This window comes from Oncorhynchus masou, chromosome 33 (assembly GCF_036934945.1).
Source record: "Oncorhynchus masou masou isolate Uvic2021 chromosome 33, UVic_Omas_1.1, whole genome shotgun sequence".
In the NCBI taxonomy this organism is placed as follows: domain Eukaryota; kingdom Metazoa; phylum Chordata; class Actinopteri; order Salmoniformes; family Salmonidae; genus Oncorhynchus; species Oncorhynchus masou.
Window position 1 is genome coordinate 11,164,090 of NC_088244.1, and position 12,735 is coordinate 11,176,824.

Consider the following 12,735-nt stretch of genomic DNA (forward strand, 5'->3'; position numbering starts at 1 on the left):
CCCTGCAGGAGGCCTTTTGCCTTTTGGTAGGCCGTTATTGTAAATACGAATTTGTTCTTCACGGACTTACCTATTTAAATAAAAGGTTAAATAAAAAACATTCAAAGCTGACATAAAAAATATTGTTCAGTAGAGGGCGCCAAATGATCATGGACTGTCTTCAACCCAAATAAAAGTCAACACATATACATTTATTTAGCAGATGCTCTTATCCAGAGCAACTAACAGGAGTAATTAGAGCTAAGTGCCTTGCTCAAGGGCACATCGACAGATTCACCCCCTAATCGGCTACAGATTCGAACCAGCGACCTTCCGGTTACTGGCCCAACCCTCTAAACGACTAGGCTACCTGCTGCCCTTACTTTCAACACATTTTCAGTTTTGCTTAGCTGGGTGTTGGAACAAAAACATAAAAAATGTAAAAAAAAGTTAAATATAGGCCGTGATAGATTTACATTAAAGGCTGATATTAGTGTTTCAATGCATCACACACATAATACAACTAATAATTAAACACTGTTCAACAATCTTATGGGGATTAAATAATACTTGTTATAAATGGGTAGATACGGAGCAGAATTTTTTTTTTTTTAACAAGAACTCATGTTAATGTTATATAGATAAATAGTAAGGCAACAGTGTAAGGAAATATTTTCTACAAAGGAAGTTTCAAATCCTGATCTGTTACATGTAAACTAAGCATGATTAAAAGATAATGTAATTCTCTTCATACAATACCCATTCGCAACCGAGGCAAACATCTCCAACAGATCTGCTAGTATAGGAATTTCAATGAAATGAATAGAAGGCATTTGTAATCATTTTCCTTTCAACATCACTTTGGCATGAGATGCAGGCCTTCAGACGTGAATGCAGGCCTTCAGACGTGAAGCACTTTCTTAGCATCCCTTTTCCTTTTCAGAGGCCCTAGGAACAGAGAGAAAATGGAACACAAAGCACCAGTCAGATATTGTTTTCAAGAAGAGATCTTTGTTCTGTCCTAAGCAAATACTATAACAACCGTATCAAAAAAAAACAACATGTTATTGTCTCACATGAACTAATGTGAAAATAAACATTCTCCCTGGGGAGAACTTTGGAACTGTATATCTTACAGCTCTGAAAATAGGGTAGCGAAAAGCTCAAACACTGAATATATATATACTGGTACTATATATATATATATATATATATATATATATATATATATATATATATATATATATATATATATATATATATATATATACAGTACCAGTCAAAAGTTTGGACACACCTACTCATTCCAGAGGTTTTCTTTATACATATGGAATCATGTAGTAACCAAAAAAGTGTTAAACAAATCAAAATATATTTTATATTTGAGATTCTTCAAATTAGCCACCGTTTTTCATTAGAATTAACATATGTGCCTTGTTAAGTCAATTTGTGGAATTTCTTTCCTTAATGCGTTTGAGCCATTCAGTTGTGTTGTGACAAGATAGTCTTATTTGGTAAAAGACCAAGTCCATATTATGGCAATAACAGCTCAAATAAGCAAAGAGAAATTGCAGTCAATCATTACTTTAAGACATGGAGGTCAGGAAATCAGGAACATTTAAAGTTTCTTCAAGTGCAGTCGCAAAACCATCAAGCGCTATGATGAAACTCGCTCTCATGAGGACCGCCACAGGAAAGGTAGACTTTACCTCTGCTGCAGAGGATAAGTTCATTAGTTACCAGCCTCAGAAATTGCAGCCCAAATAAATGCTTCAGAGTTCCAGTAACAGACACCTCAACATCAACTGTTCAGAGGAGACTGTGAATCAGGCCTTCATGGTCGAATTGCTGCAAAGAAACCACTACTAAAGGACACCAATAAGAAGAGACTTGCTTGGGCCAAGAAACACAAGCAATGGACATTAGACCGGTGGAAATCTGTCCTTTGGTCTGATGAGTCCAAATTGGAGATTTTTGGTTCCAACCGCCATGTCTTTGTGAGATGCAGTCGGTGAACGGATTATCTCTGCATGTGTGGTTCCTAACGTGGAACATGGAGGTGGTGTGATAGTGATTTGCTGGTGTGTGCAGGTCTGTGATTTATTTAGAATTCAAGGCACACTTAACCAGCATGGCTACCACAGCATTCTGCAGTGATATGCCATCCCATCTGGTTTGCACTTAGGGTTACTATCATTTGTTTTTCAACAGGACAATGACCCAAAACACACCTCCAGGCTGTGTAAGGGCTACCAAGAAGGAGAGAGATGGAGTGCTGTATCAGATGATCTGGCCTCCACAATCACCCAACCTCAACTCATTTGAGATGGTTTGGGATTAGTTGGACCACAGATTGAAGGAAAAGCAGCCATCAAGTGCTCAGCATATGTGGGAACTCCTTCAAGACCGTTGGAAAAGCATTCCACATGACGCTGGCTGAGTGTGTGGAAAACTCAAGGCAAAGGGTGGCTACTTTGAAGAATCTAAAATATTTTAATTTGTTTAACACTTTTGGTTACTACATGATTCCATGTGTTAATTCATAGTTTGCCTTCACCATTATTCTACAATGTAGAAAATAGTAAAAAAAATAAAGAAAAACCTTTGAATGAGTAGGTGTGTCCAAACTTTTGGCTGGTACTGTAAGTCAAAAACTCTTAAAGGCAGTGTACTGTATCACTTCCAACAAAAATGGTTGACTGAGGTTTATCCTGATTTCACCCCCCCCCCTGATATTCCCCCCTGATATTCACTTGTCTCTCACTCCCAGTTTAGCATGAACAAAGTGTAGGCAAGCCAATGTTACTGGTTTGACTGGGATAGTTGTCTTTTAACATTGATGGACAATAGCATCTCTCGACATCTCTGTCACTACAGGCAATAATTCTTCGTTGGAAAAAGATGCAGGGATAAGAACGGCCTTATGACTTAAACGGATGCAATAGTGCACTGGATCACGGTGATAACACTCCTGGTGGTGCTCTGCACCAAATGTAATATTACAATGTTAACATTTTGTTAGCTCTACTTATAAAGGGACACAGGACTTTGTACTTACATTACAATTATACTAAACACAAATATAAACGCAACATGTAAAGTGTTGGTCCCATGTTTCATGAGCTGAAATAAAAGATCCCAGAAATTTTCCATATAGACAAAAAGCTTTTTTCTCTCAAATTTTGTGCACAAATTTGTTTTTATCCCTCTTCGTGAGTATTACTCCTTTGCCAAGATAACCCATCCATCTGGCATGTGGGGCATATCAAGAAGCTGATTACACAGCATGATCATTCCACAGGTGCAGCTTGTGCTGGGGACAACAAAAGGCCAATATAAAATGTGCAGTTTTGTCACACAACATCGTACAACAGATATCTCAAGTTGAGGGAGCGTGCATTTAGAATGCAGACTGCAGGAATGTCCACCAGAGCTATTGCCAGAGAATTGAATTAATTTCTCGACCATAAGCCGCCTCCAACGTAATTTTATTGAATTTGGCAGTTCATCCATCTGGCCTCACAACCATAGATCACGTGTAACCACGCTAGCTCAGGACCTCCACGTCCAGCTTCTTCACCTGCGGGATCATCTGAGACCAGCCACCCGGACAGCTGATGGAACTGAGGAGCATTTCTTTCTGTAATAAAGCCTTTTTTGTGGGGAAAAACTCATTCTGATTGGCTGAGCCTGGCTCCCCAGTGGGTGGGCCTACGCCCTCACAGGCCCACCCATGGCTGCGCCCCTGCCCATTCATGTGAAATCCATAGATTAGAGCCTAATGAATTTATTTCAATTGACTTGTTTCCTTATATGAAATGTAACTCAGTAAAAGCATTGAAATAGTTGCATGTTGCGTTTATATTTTTGTTCAGTATACATGAATTAAGACAATATTCAGAGGGATGGAAACCAGCTCCAGTTTTATAAAAGTTTTACTAAAAGAAGTATTATTTGTACAGAGGCATTCGTAAAAAGTGCAAACTAACCATGATAACTATCTTTTTCTTCATAAGTTCATTTCATATCACACAGATATAAATGCATCCAATGCTGAACAGTGATGTGGGACAATAAGACACCAAGTAGAGGCCAGTGGCTCTGTGTCAACATTGAAGGCAATGAACGCAGACTAATTCATCCCATATTGAACAGCTGCTCATAGTCTTTCTGAGGAGGAACACAGCGATAACCTCATCATACTGAGACCAGATACTATTTCTTAGGTAACATGTAAGTGTTCATTAATTATTCTAGCATATGGTGGTCAGGTCATTTCTCAGAGGCCAAAAGGCATGGGGATACTGTAGTAAAATGTTGATGACTAAATAAAATAGCTATTTCTGTACACTCAGACAAAAGCATAAGTCATGAACATAGTAAAAAGAAAAATCTGAAATACTTTTCTTGATCTAAAACTGAATCAATTAGTTTTTCCCCCCTGATATTTCACACTGAAAAACAAATTGTGAGAAATATCACCTCCCTTATGAATTCCATTAGTAAATCATTTTCAAACTACCTTTAATAAGTCTATCAATTAATTTGTTTCATGTCAATGATACTAACCCAGACACAGGCCTACTTGTTTATGCATTTTAAATTATATGAATTGGCTGTAGGTCAAAAGACTATGAGCAGCTGTATCTGAATTTCTAACCCAATCCAAAACCAACAGCCTGAAAGTAAACAAAAACTAAATAAACCAATTCATGACAAAAAAAGGATTTCAGCTGCCTAAAAATACAGTATATTGTCCTTGTCAGCTTGATGATTTTAAAGAAACCATTCTTGCAAAATCTAAGCAAGTATGCTCAATATTCTCTGGTAACATTGGGATTTAACTTCGATTTAAAGAGAAAAGCTCCTTTTAATATGATAATAAAGCAAACTTGAGTGTAAAAAAAAAAAACACCCACAACTAATGCTTTATCATTTGATACTTGTCCAGTTTACTCTGTGTTTTTTGCTCAGGGACAAACACTTTCCACTTTGACAAAAAAACATTAAAACATTCTATCAACTCTAGTTGATATCTTAAAAAAAAAAAAACACATCTCAGAGAACAGTTTGTGTATAAATATGAGCATGAGCATATTTCCACAAACCTGTCACAATTAGTCGAAGCAAAAAATGAAATTATAAATGTGATATTATTTATACATTTTTCAACAAATGATATCATTACTGTACAAATTAAAGAGAAAAGGCACAGCATGACCATTAGCTCAGGTGGTGCCCAAACTAGCCCGGCCCACCCTAAACTAGCCTCCATTTTAGGCGCCGTTAGGATGGGATTCGATTAGTTGGGTCTACACCTGAGGAGCTCAAGCGAGAGCAGACAGAAATACATTAATTCCGGGACACCTCAAACTCCTTTTCAGTTTCTAGGTTTATAGACATTTAAAGTTGCCATGCCAATTGGAAGTCTTTCAACTATATTCCATTATAGTTCAGATGGACAACCATCTCTGCAGTACTCCACTAATCAGGCCTTTATGGTAGAATGGCCAGACTCTCTGTCTAAAGAGTTGTATCCAAGTAACTAGGTTTCTTGAAGACCATAACTTCAATTTAAAAAAAAAACAACTAAAGTTGCAGCTGTATTTTAAGTCCTCTGGCAAGTCATCTGGATATGTGGTAAGGCTTTCTTTTGATTAAAAATAAATTGTTTAAGGCAAAGAGGGGTCTGTAGAGAACTAAGTATTGAAAGCAAAGATATTCCCAGAGGCATGATTAACATGAACAGAATATCACAAGTTTTCATACTTCACCCTCTTGTGCTTTCAAAAAGTATTGTAACTTAGCAGACTACTGCACGAAAACAGAGTTAAAATCTCTGGCTACCCATTCCATTATAGGCAGAATAAACTGATGGGTAGTCTGAGGAATAACAACCTTGGGCTATCTACAGAACTAAAATACAGCGACGCCGTACCCCTTCCGTTTGTATCAAAAAAATCTATTGATATGAAGTTCCCAAATTAAATATAAGTAGCAGAAACATAAAGATGGAAGGCAAAGTTTGTTTTAGTCCAGATGGAAAAATAATGAGATTTGAAAGGAAGAAGAGAAGGACAGACAGGATTGCAGAGCGCTCATTTCACCAGGACTGACTTTGGGAGGAAAGCTTCCGTCTCCGAGTCTCCAGCGCCGTCGGCCAGACTGTGGCTGGAAGAGGAGAGGGTAGCAGTAGACGGGGAGGGAGCAGCTGCTTTGGGCAGACTATACATATAGACGGCTCCAATGACCAGACCAGCACCCAGAGTGAAGAGGAGGTCCACGTGGAACCCAAAGAGGTAGACAGAGACGACAGTGGAGACGATGATGGAAAAGGAAGTGGCGAACCCCTTCAGGATGTTGTCTGCGTACTTCACTACCACCGCCACCAGTAAACCCCCAAAAGCCTGGTTAAAGATGACGCCCCACACCATGGGTGTGTACCCAAAAAGGAAGCCCTTCTCTGCAATGGCAAGGCCATCGTTCCACCACATGCCCAACAGGCCTAGTAGAGTGCCAAATATGCCCAGCTGGATGTTCCTCATCCACACAGAGGCTGAGCTGCCCTTAAGGATTTTCTCAAAGTACACTCCAGCAAAGCCAGAGGAGAGGCAGGACACTATCACTGCCACCAGTCCTTTGGCATAGTTCTGGCTCGGTCCAGTGACGGTAGTCTCCTTCTGTTTTCCTTCCTGCTCCAGCTGTACGATAGCAACCCCAGCGAACAGCAGAAGCAGGGACAGCCACTGAATCCGTGATAGGCTCTTCCGCAGCATCAGCACAGAAAAAAGAGCTGTGGTCAGAATTTTCAGCTGGTAGGTCACCTGGAGAAATAACCACAACATTTAACAACATACATTTTGCATATTGCAGATGAAAATCATTAAAACTTATTTTTTTTAAATGGCTTACAGGAGGGTATGGGAAACAAAACAAATTATAGGCTATTGTGGGGTACTCAAGGGGTTTATGCTTGTGGTAAAGTGATTTGCTATGAGATATCATAATCAAGGATGCGACGCTAGAAGAAACATATCTCATTACCGGGCAACCAGAGCAACTAACCTGGAAAGTAGCTGCTGGTAAATTAGAGATAGCCACATACTGGAGGTTGTTCTGCAAGGTATAGATGAGGGCTGGGACAGCCAGTTTAAGCGTGTCCTTGTATTGGATGACAATGGAGTTGTACTGCAATACAATAAACTCCTTTAGGTTTCCTGGGAGAGGGAGAGAGCGAGTTGATTGTAAGAGACAGGTGAAAATGCAGACCACCACATTTACATTTTGCAGGTAGGTCATGTATATTGACAACACAAATTAGCCAAGTATTGAACTTTAAAAACAATGCCAAAATGTTTCTGCAGTAAACACAATGTAAATTGAAATATTTGAGATGAATAAAGTTCATATTCAGTTAAGAGTAATTAACAATGCTTCCAGTGCTATATTCATTTGTGTACTGGTTGATGGTCAGTAGCAGAATTGTTACCGAATGTTATGGGTTGTTTTGTCATTTGATAGTGATTGACGTCAGGGCTACTGAAGGTACAAGGACCCAGGACACACTGATTATTATTGTATTGATGACATTATGAACACCGATTCTACAGTAGCTGGCAAAGTCACTTTTTTGTTTTGACTTTGTACAAGATTCTCAGGCTGATGTTTGGAGAACATTGGGTACTGATTACAGTATTAAGGGCCTGTCTCCAATTCATGTTCTTTGCTTCTGCTCTGGAGGTGTTCTCCCTGAATTTTTGTAAAACATTTCTGTTTGATATTAACAGACTTCGCTCCTTGGTTCAACTGAAAATCCCCATTACACACATTAACCCATTCTACTAAGCTATATGGAATGTTTAATACTGGTCAAACCAAGCATCATTTTGCTATTTGATTTAGAATTTTAAGACCCCTTGAAGTATAATTAAATTTAAAATGACTTAGTACTTTGTTGAAGCACCTTTGGCAGCGATTACAGCCTTGGGTTTTCTTGGGTATGACGCTACAAGCTTGGCACACCTGTATTTGGGGAGTTTTTCGATCCTGACTAGTCTCCCAGTCCCTGTCGCAAAACTAAATAAATACAGCATGATGCTGCCACCACCATGCTTCACCGTAGGGATGGTGCCAGGTTTCCTCCAGATGTGACACTTGGTATTCAGGCCAAAGAGTTCAATCTTGGTTTCATCAGACCAGAGAATCTCATTTGTCATGGTCTGAGAGTCTTCAGCTGCCTTTTGGCAAACTCTAAGGGGGCTGTCATGTGCCTTTTAATGAGGAGTGGCTTTCATCTCGCCACTCCACCATAAACACCTGATTCGGGGAGTGCTGCAGAGAATGTTGCGCATCTGGAATGTTCTCCCATCTCCACAGAGAAGTATTTAGCTCTGTCAGACTGACCATCTGGTTCTTGGTCACCTCCCTGACCAAGGCCCTTCTCCCCCGATTGCTCAGTTTAGCCGGGCGGCCAGCTCTAGGAAGAATCTTGGTGGTTTCAAACTTCTTCTATTTAAGAATGAGGGAGGCCACCGTGTTCTTGGGGACCTTCAATGCTGCAGAAATGTTTTGGTACCCTTCCCCAAATCTGTGACTCGACACAATCCTTTCTGAGATCTACGGACCATTCCTTCAACCTCATGGCTTAGTGCACATCAGAGCAAAAACTATCAACTGTGGGACCTTTCCAAATCATGTCCAATCAATTAAATTTACCACAGGTGGACTCTAATCAAGTTGTAGAAATATGACCAATGGAGGATGATCAATGGAAACAAGATTCACCTTAGCTCAATTTCCAGTCTCATAGCAAAGGGACTTATGTAGTAATAAGGTATCTTTACATTTTTTAATACACTTTAAAACACTTTTTGCTTTGTCATTATAGGGTATTGTGTGTAGATTAATAATTGTTTAACCCATGTTAGAATAAGGCTGTAAAATAACATGTGGAAAAGGGGGAAGGGGTCCGAATACTTTCTGAATGCACGTGTGTCTCACCTTCACCCAGAGGCGTCATATTAGTTTTGTAGCCCAAACTGATCAGACGCTTCAGACAGAAGTGTGCAGATTGGCTGTACCGACTTCAGATAAGTCTCAAGACGCTTGTGGGGGTCGTAGAGCAAAACAGAGAACACCCTTTTGTGTTCATAAGAGTCATCTGTTCACCATAGTTTGTAGGCCAAACTGTTCAGACGCTACAGACAATTATGAGAACACCGATTTTCGTGATGTCTCATGGTCTGACAAACACCGCTCCAGCTCTGCCGGCAGATGTGGAAGTGAGAGACGGATGTAGGGGATTGAGATGCATCCAATGCTAAAAAAAAATATACCTAGAGCTTAAACAGGCAGATTTTTATTGGGGATTTTGTATTATGCTAATTAAATTTCCGTACAGGCGCGGACATCGACCTTAGGGGGTTTCAATATTCAATAATTGAGGCTTACCTTTTCTCTGGAATAAAATGATGAGAAGGCAGGTAAGTACTTTGAGCACCTCTGCCATAACCACTGCAGAGGTGGTGAAGAAACGATCGCCGGGCAGCGTACGGACATAGCGAATGCTGAGGATGAGAGAGGCATTCTGGACAACAAGGATGGCCAAACTGATGTATTTCAGCTTTCTGTTCACTGTAGTAAGAAGACAACATCAGATGACATCATTAGACTACTTTGCATGCATAGCTGAAAATCCAAGTCAGTTGAACCAGATGAAAATCTATTCTCACAAGACATAGGCAGAGCATAGCTTTGGGACAACTTCGGGAGTCTGTTTTGGTTGGAACCCCTCCGCCGTCACCCCCCCAAAAAGTTTCCTGTCAACAAAACCATGTGTGTAATCTCTAAGGATTTTACTTATCAGACATAACGTGAAGTTGTTCCCCACCTCTTCAAGGAATACCTAGGATAGGATAAGTAATCCTTCTCACCCCCCCCCCCCCTTAAATGATTTAGATGCACTATTGTAAGTGGCTGTTCCACTGGATGTCAGAAGGTGAATTCACCAATTTGTAAGTCGCTCTGGATAAGAGCGTCTGCTAAATGACTTAAATGTAAAATGTAAATGTTCCTAGCTATCAAATAAACATCTGGGCCTCCCGGGTCGCGCTGTGGTCTAGGGCACTGCAGCGCTAGCTGTGCCACCAGAGACTCTGGGCTTGCGCCCAGGCTCTGTCGCAGCCGGCCGCGACCGGAAGGTCCGTGGGGCAACGCACAATTGGCCTAGCGTCGTCCGGGTTAGGGAGAGTTTGGCCGGTCGGGATATCCTTGTCTGATCGCGCACCAGCGACCCCTGTCGTGCAGGCTAACCAAGGTAGCCAGGTGTTTCCTCACGCCCATAGATGCAGAACAAAAAGAGTGGGTCCCATCTCTGGCAACTGAACTGATAGAACAAACGACCAGCCGGCTTGGGTTGCAACCCTAGATGTATAGGGACTATAACTTGTGGAAGGAAGATATTAATCCAAATAACGTTTCTGAAAATATGTCAATCATTATTTGAATATGTTGTATAAAAGTGATAATGCTCTCGAATCCGGTGTTTGGAGGATATTGGTACGGTTTGCCATCTCAGGCGTAACAACACCGTGCCAATATATCCTCCAAACACCGGCTTCTCAGGCATTATCAATTAAATACCATGGCTATAATTTAACACATTTGCCGCTAGAAATGTGTTCAACATGCACTGAAGCAGATAGCTGGCATGTTTACCAGATAGCTACAGTTGTTGCCTTTGTATCCAAACAAAATGACTTGATAGTTTAGCTAACCAAAACATCAGTCCTAGCTTGCTATTATGAAAATTGAATTCAACAATGCCAATGTTTTCAATTGGACTTTTACTTTCCAAAGCAAACAGAACATATTCTTATTATAATAATAAACTACTGTGCTGATTTAAACCGTTCATTGTTTAAGTAATAAGGAACGGGGGTGTGGTATACAGCCAATATACTACAGCTCAGGGCTGTTCTTACATAAGACACAACTCGGAGTGCCTGGATACAGCCCTTAGGCGTGGTATATTGGCCATATACCACAAACCCCCAAGATGGCTTATTGCTATTATAAACTAGTTACCAATGTAATTAGAGCAATACAAATAAATGCTTTGTCATACCCGTTGGTATAAGATCTGATAAACCACGGCTGTCAGCCAATTAGCATTCAGGGCTCGAACTACCCAGTTTACAATTATTAATATCTGCCTACTGTATGATAAAGGACTACTCTTTTCACATTTTCCTACTAGTTGTCTGACTTGTTTGGTTGGTTGATTCATATTAGTTACATTAAGGCGCAGTTAACTCAAACAGGTGTGAGGAGTTTCTGACCCCACCCTCACCTGGCTGTAAAAAAAGAGAAAGACAAGTTCCACATCACCAAAGTTACAACACACACAGGCTCAATGCATGAAAGAGGCTACAGCTAACGTTTTGAATGCAACTTTCAGAGTCTCACACATACATATATATATACACACACATATATATATATATACGCTGAATAATAGGCCATATCCTTTGCCTGGATACTTTATTAATGAACTCGGTAGCTATTTTAAAATAGCTAGATACGAGCCACCGGATACATTGACTGACACTGCTGTAGCTGTATAGTTAGTTAGCTAACGTTAGCTAAATGAGCTAACATGGATAGCAAATCAACACAGTACAGTCTGCTAAACATCATGCTAACTAGCAGCTGAACAAAATATAGTTGTACCTTCACTCTGTCTAGGAGAGGCTGTCTTCTCCTCTCCAACTCCTGTCCCTTGGCCGTTGTTGTTGCCCCCTGCCATGTTGGCATTGACGTTATGTGAACTGGAATGTGTTGTCACCTAGCCAGTGAGCTAATTCCTTGCCTTTGACTTTCACCTAATGTTAGCTAATTTAGCACTGGTAGCTAGCTTGCATCCAATTGCTGTTGCAACCCCTTTCACACGTCAACTGACAACGAGTGCTAGGATTCCCAACCCCACTAGCTGAGCCATTCCACGTTACGATTAAAACACTGATGTGTTGTTTTTCGTTTTTACTTCACAATCATTTCCTTGTTCGCTGGCACATTCACAAAACCCCCAGAGCTTCCAGTACAGATGATCCTATTGGTTGTTGAGTTGAGGGACAGCCTCTCCGTCGTTCGGTGGTACTGATAGGACCAATGAAATGGTCTAAAACGTGCAAATCCCCTCGATGCAAACAAAACGAACTCGCCAATTAACCGCCATTAGTGTCCTCATCTTCTGCAGACCAGAAAGACGACTACTGTATTTCAACATTAGCCTAAAAATGATTACGCCAGACTCAAATTATAGGCTACGGCAGCATTGCACTCGAGCTGTGAAAGAAAGTATCAACTAATGGTCCGCCTGTCTTTGATGAGAGAAACCAAGTTTGATATGCTGTATAGGGTTGGTTGATCATTGTACAGACTGGGATCTTAAAATTGATCTTCTAATGGACCCATACCAATTTATACGATCCTCAAGCTTCTTAAATATCCCAAAAGTGTCAACCAACAGTCACGTAACTTCCTTTCACACACAGTACTGGTGCTTGCCCACAGGGCGAGGTACGAAACCATTCTGCCCTGTGGTTGCCTTGCCTTTTACAAAAAAAATATTGCAGTCAGTGTAGTTTAACTGCAGTATGATCCCATAGTTTTTTTACTGCTGTAATTTTGCATTGTAACCGCAGTTACAGAGCAGAATAACTGCAGTATGATCCCGCAGTTGTATATAATGCAGTA

General features: G+C 40.5%; 1 protein-coding gene across 1 annotated transcript; it reads right to left on the reverse strand.

The window, feature by feature from the left end:
- Positions 1 to 170: 170 nt before the first annotated feature.
- Positions 171 to 12,191, reverse strand: slc35a2 (solute carrier family 35 member 2). Its single transcript, XM_064956422.1, has 5 exons — positions 11,710 to 12,191; positions 9,430 to 9,612; positions 7,045 to 7,196; positions 6,097 to 6,803; positions 171 to 927 (listed from the first exon to the last, which is right to left on the reverse strand). Exons 1-5 carry the CDS (start codon positions 11,783 to 11,785, stop codon positions 900 to 902), a joined length of 1,146 nt encoding a protein of 381 aa, XP_064812494.1. The 5' UTR covers positions 11,786 to 12,191; the 3' UTR covers positions 171 to 899.
- Between the last annotated feature and the right edge of the window lie 544 nt (positions 12,192 to 12,735).

Bases quoted from the DNA above. Each gene is read 5' to 3' on its own strand.
- slc35a2 (XM_064956422.1), bottom strand. From the start codon at position 11,785: ATGGCAGGGGGCAACAACAACGGCCAAGGGACAGGAGTTGGAGAGGAG. The intron at 6,804-7,044 runs GTTAGTTGCTCT...TTATTTCTCCAG, and splicing joins TACCAGCAGCTACTTTCCAG to GTGACCTACCAGCTGAAAAT. The intron at 928-6,096 runs GTCAGTCCTGGT...CTCTGTTCCTAG, and splicing joins ACGGAAGCTTTCCTCCCAAA to GGCCTCTGAAAAGGAAAAGG.